Source organism: Octopus bimaculoides, chromosome 11 (assembly GCF_046866305.1).
Source record: "Octopus bimaculoides isolate indiv1 chromosome 11, ASM4686630v1, whole genome shotgun sequence".
Taxonomy (NCBI): Eukaryota; Metazoa; Mollusca; class Cephalopoda; order Octopoda; family Octopodidae; genus Octopus; species Octopus bimaculoides.
Genome location: NC_142938.1, coordinates 33,687,862 through 33,693,861, shown reverse-complemented (window position 1 = coordinate 33,693,861; position 6,000 = coordinate 33,687,862). Strand labels below are relative to the sequence as shown.

At 42.7% G+C, this 6,000-nt stretch overlaps 1 protein-coding gene across 6 annotated transcripts in view; it reads right to left on the bottom strand.

Moving 5' to 3' along the window:
- Positions 1 to 4,846: 4,846 nt before the first annotated feature.
- LOC106869585 (glucoside xylosyltransferase 1) overlaps positions 4,847 to 6,000 on the bottom strand; it is a 226,839-nt gene continuing 225,685 nt past the window's right edge. For all 6 annotated transcript variants that reach the window (XR_016243629.1, XR_016243630.1, XR_016243631.1 and 3 more), the window contains one exon: positions 4,847 to 5,879. Coding sequence is in view for 3 of the 6 variants with exons in the window: in XM_089359789.1 (XP_089215915.1) it covers positions 5,736 to 5,879 (144 nt within the window). In the remaining 3 variants the exon portion in view is untranslated. The remainder of the gene's footprint in view (positions 5,880 to 6,000) is intronic.

Sequence of the window (6,000 nt, the reverse complement as noted above, 5' to 3'; positions counted from 1 at the left end):
TTTTTTCGACCGAGATCGTTGCCGGTGCCCCTGGGCTGTCTCATTTGCGGGCGACACATGAAATTTTTCGAGCAGAGTCGTTGCCAGTGCCCCTGGACTGGCTCATGTGCGGCCGACACATGATATCTTTCGAGTGAAATCATTGCCAGTGCCCCTGGACTGACTCATGTGCGGCTGACACATGAAATCTGTTGAGCGGGTTCGTTGCCAGTGCCACTGGACTGGATCATGTGCGGGCGACGGCCCTGGGCCGGCTCTTGTGCGGGTGACACATGAGGTTTTTCGAGCGAGATCGTTGCCGGTGCCCCTGGACTGGCTCATGTGCGGGCGACACATGAAATCTTTCGAGCGGGATTGTTTCCAGTGCCCCTGGACTGACTCTTCTGCGCGTGACACATGAAATGCTTTGAGCGACTTCTTTGCCGGTGCCCCTGGACTGGCACATGTGCGGGTGACACATGAAATGTTTCGAGCGAGATCGTTGTCAGCGCCCCTGGACTGGCTCATGTGCGGGCGACACAAGAAATCTTTCGAGGGGGATCGATGCCAGTGCCCCTGGACTGGCTCATGTGCGGGCGACACATGAAATCTTTCGAGCGAGATCGTTGCCGGTGTACTGGGCCGGCTCTTGTGCGGGTGACACATGAGGTTTTTTGAGCGAGGTCGTTGCCAGTGCCCCTGGACTGGCCCTTGTGCGGGTGACACATGAAATCTTTCGAGCGAGATCGTTGCCGATGTACTGGGCCGGCTTTTGTGCGGGTGACACATAAGGTTTTTTGAGCGAGGTCGTTGCCAGTGCCCCTGGACTGGCTCATGTGCGGGCGACACATGAAATCTTTCGAGCGGGATTGTTTCCAGTGCCCCTGGACTGACTCTTCTGCGCGTGACACATGAAATGCTTTGAGCGACTTCTTTGCCGGTGCCCCTGGACTGGCACATGTGCGGGTGACACATGAAATGTTTCGAGCGAGATCGTTGTCAGCGCCCCTGGACTGGCTCATGTGCGGGCGACACAAGAAATCTTTCGAGGGGGATCGATGCCAGTGCCCCTGGACTGGCTCATGTGCGGGCGACACATGAAATCTTTCGAGCGAGATCGTTGCCGGTGTACTGGGCCGGCTCTTGTGCGGGTGACACATGAGGTTTTTTGAGCGAGGTCGTTGCCAGTGCCCCTGGACTGGCCCTTGTGCGGGTGACACATGAAATCTTTCGAGCGAGATCGTTGCCGATGTACTGGGCCGGCTTTTGTGCGGGTGACACATAAGGTTTTTTGAGCGAGGTCGTTGCCAGTGCCCCTGGACTGGCCCTTGCGCGGGTGACACATGAAATGTTTCGAGCGAGATCGTTGCCTGTGCCCCTGGACTGGCTCATGTGCGGGCGACACATGAAATCTTTCGAGCGGGATCGTTGCCAGTGCCCCCGGTCTGGCTCACGTGCGGGCGACACATGATATCTTTCGAGCGAGGTCGTTGCCAGTGCCCCTGGACTGGCTCTTGTGCGGGTGACACATGAAATGTTTCGAGCGAGATCGTTGCCTGTGCCCCTGGAGTGGCTCATGTGCGGGCGACACATGAAATCTTTCGAGCGGAATCGTTGCCAGTGCCCCTGGACTGGCTCTTGTGCGGGTGACACATGAAATGTTTCGAGCGGGATCGTTGCCAGTGCCCCTGGACTGGCTCATGTGCGGCTGACACATGAAATCTGTTGAGCGGGTTCGTTGCCAGTGCCATTGGACTGGCCTATGTGCGGGCGACGGCCCTGGGCCGGCTCTTGTGCGGGTGACACATGAGGTTTTTCGAGCGAGATCGTTGCCGGTGCCCCTGGACTGGCTCATGTGCGGGCGACACATGAAATCTTTCGAGCGAGATCGTTGCCGGTGCCCCTGGACTGGCTCATGTGCGGGCGACACATGAAATCTTTCGAGCGGGATTGTTTCCAGTGCCCCTGGACTGACTCTTGTGCGCGTGACACATGAAATGTTTTGAGCGGGTTCGTTGCCAGTGCCCCAGGACTGGCTCATGTGCGGGCGACGCCCCTGTGCCAGCTCTTGTGCGGGTGACACATGAGATTTTTCGAGGGAGATGAGCGTGGCCGTTGCCAGTACCGCCTGACTGGCGTTCGTGCGGGTGACACGTAAAATCACCCACTACACTCTCTGAGTGGTTGGCGTTAGGAAGCGCATTCAGTTGTAGAAACACTGCCAAATCAGATTGGAGCCTGGTGTAGCCATCTGGTTTCACCAGTCCTCAGTCAAATCGTCCAACCCATGCTAGCATGGAAAGCGGACGTTAAACGACGACGACGATACGTACAGACATATATATATATATATATATATATATATATATATATATATATATACTGCCTGACTGGCCTTTGTAGGGTTTTCGAGCGAGATCGTTGCCAGTTCCCCTGGACTGGCTCTTGTGCGGTTGGCACACAAAAGACACCATTTCGAGCGTGGCCGTTTTCGTGTGGGTGACACGTAAAAGCACCCACTACACTCTCTGAGTGGTTGGCCTTAGGAAGGGCATCCAGCTGTAGAAACTCTGCCAAATTGGATTGGAGCCTGGTGTTGCCATCCGGTTTCACCAGTCCTCAGTCAAATCGTCCAACCCATGGTAGCATGGAAAGCGGACGTTAAACGATGATGATGATGATGATCAGTTATACCGGATCTATCAGTATCTCCTCGTGTCACAGCTTTGTGATGTTCCTCTTCCCTTATTTTGAGGTGGTGGCATGTTTCGCCTTTGTATAACCTATCACAGCTGCATGGGAAAACTAAAAGCAGCAACACATATGCTAGGATATAATAACCTCCTAAGCAGACCGAGTGCAGATATGAGTAGCATATGGGAACCGGTATTAAGGAAGGATAGGAAAATATTAGATTTACAATTCACTCCATAATTGCCCACAGGGATATGGCGTTGTGGTTAAGAGTGCAGGCTACTAACCCCAAGATTCTGAGTTCAATTCCAGGCAGTGACCTGAATAATAATAACATTGAGAAATACCTTAGGAGTGAGAACCCAGGTTCGAAATTTCTTCGAGACACCTGATGAAGGCTGGAGAGTATATCAGCCAAAACATTGTGCTAACAACAAAGAAGATGAGGAATATATATCTGTCAAATGTAAATAATGTAAATGATACATAATTCCTCACCTCTCAAATATAGAACTGTATTAAAAGATTCTGATTTAATTTTAACTACAAGTGATAATTAATTTCTCAAGTGTTGCAATTTCTAAACTCCAATCAATCCCTGTGGTACCCATTTCCCAATTCTTTTACTTTCAGGTGATGTTAATAGATAGTTTCAATAGTCCAAACTATATATTTGATTAGCTTTATTTCCTACAGGCTGAGACCTACATTGGAATACAATTCCAAGACTCATATCACCTGATTGACTTTCTTGAAAATAACCTACGCCAAATAATATTGATGGTTCAATATAATGACCCCACCTTTTGATAGAACTACCACATTTACTGTGTACTTTGTTTTTATGTCACACATAACAACGCTTGCTAAACTCAATTTTTTTTTTTTTTTCACAATCTACACAGTTTTCTACATTCAGTTGCCAACAATACTGCTATGCTCAAACAGTGCACATAAGGGACTGTTTCTTTTCTGACTAAACTCTTCCATTGTTATTTCTCAACAGGAAGCTACCCCAGTCTCCAGTATCCTATTTTCAAGAACAACTTCTCTGACCCTCTATGAGCTTCTATGACAACTTCTATGAACTTCACTATCAATCTCTGAAAACTGAAAGTAGTAGTAATAAACATGCTCTTTCTTTATTATCCTCTCTCTCTCCCCATGAACACTAAAAGCTATTTCCCTTGACATCAGTTAATCCTTCAACCATGTATGATCTTAGAACCCTTTGGGAAAGATGGCCAATGATAGGCTTTAAATTTCTCTCATCTCTCTTTAATCAAAATTTTCCTATTAGGTCATTTCATCAACAAAGCTCTCTCTCCAGCACATATTATTGACTCTGATGTACATTATGGTTTTGTTTTATTTAGTATTCTTCCATCACAACATTACTTTCTCATAATTTCTTCGCAGATGATACTGTCATTCTTCTTGTTATTCAAAACTATTTTGCTCAATCTTTCCATTTCATGTAAAAATGTGGAGAAGATGAAGATGAATATGACTTTGGAAAGAGCCCAAGAAAATGTTTACATTCTCAAAGCCACAAAAGATTACTTATTTATACTTACATTATAACATACACATATAATTACAACCCTGCAATATTTAATTTCATTTCATTTATTTCTGGAACACACAGACCTCAAATGGTTCAAATCTTACATCAATAACACCGGTAAAAAAAAAACATTGTTTGTGATCTGAGAAAGGTAAAATGATATAGTGAACCCTCTTTCAATTTTAAGGAAGCAAGCAGTTGATATGAAACAAAAAAAGAACTTTGAAAATATGTTAATATTGCTAAATGAAATATAAAATGTTCTGTTGTGTTCTGTTAAGTCATTCTCTTTTAGTGCCTTATAATTTAACACATTCACTGGTAAAATTTCCACTCATTTACTTTTTTTATTTTTCTAAACTTTTTGTTGCGTCTTGCAACCTTTTCATGCAAGACGCAACAAAAAGTTTAGAAAAATAAAAAAGTAAATGAGTGGAAATTTTACCAGTGAGTGTGTTAAATTATAAGGCACTAAAAGAAAATGACTCTCCTCTGACACAACAGAATATGCTTCAACACACAAACTCACATAAAGAATCTTGCAAACCAAATCCAAAATCCAAAAATGAATATAAAATGCCTTTAAAAATATTTCAACTCAATGAATTGATTATATCTTTTTAATTCCTATTAAAATATACATAAATATTAGGGAGTTTAATTTGTTTAAAAGGTTATTAAATAGACTTCAAAGTGATATTAAAAGTTACTATAATGTATGTTAAAAATACAGGAGTGAAAACAAATATTTACACTTTTACCTTATATTATGATATTTTAGCTTAAAAGCCCTTATGAAAACAAAATAGAGACTAGGCATAGCTCTAATCTGCACAGACATATGGGAAGATGAGGGTGATGTGACATGGACAGATTGGTAGGTTCAGATAATTATCACTGCACAATTCTTATCTATGACTGGAGGCAAGTTTTAATTAAGGACAACCTCTTTAGTTCTCAAATTTCCAATATTCCATTCTGTGGCTTTGATGGTAACATGAAATCTTGGTTACATCTCTCTAGATATTTTCTAATACAAGAGATGTTTTTTATGCAGATGATGCAGTTTCGGGTTACTTTTGGGTACCTCCTCGCATATTGTCTTTCTTTGTTCACTTGCATCAGAGAATTGTCTCATCTCCAGTTGAAAGAGACAAAAGAATTATAGTGAAGTAATAGAATTGTTGTGGTGGGAGTAAGAAAGTGAAAGAAGAGAGAGTAAAGGAAGAGAGAGTGAGAGAGAAGGTGGTAGACTATTAGATGACAATTGATGATAGTAAGATATATATAAATATATGTATTTGTGTGTGTCTATGTTCATGTATATTTATGTTTACATTTGTTAAATGGTGTGTTAAATGGTGTGTTGCCAAAAATGGAAACTTAAACTTTTCATAAAATAGTACTGAGGTTGATTTGATTAAATACAAAACTTGGCTGCAGTCAAATTATGGAAACCACTAAAAGAATAACAGAATATGTTTTCTTTGTCTTTTCATTGAAGTATTTTCAGCACTTCTCCCTGTAGTCTTTTGACAAAAATGTATGCAACTTTCCCACAATTTGTTGATGCGACAGTGCTGAGTTCTCTTTTTAAATTTGGCAGTAACTCATGTTGGAGATCTGCTCCAAATCTGTGCTATAATAGATAAAAAAATTAATTAAAATGGATTCCACTTTTGTTAAAAAGATTAAGCAAGTATGTTAATAACATATAAATTTTTATGCTTGTTGAATAATGGAAATGAATTAAAATTTAA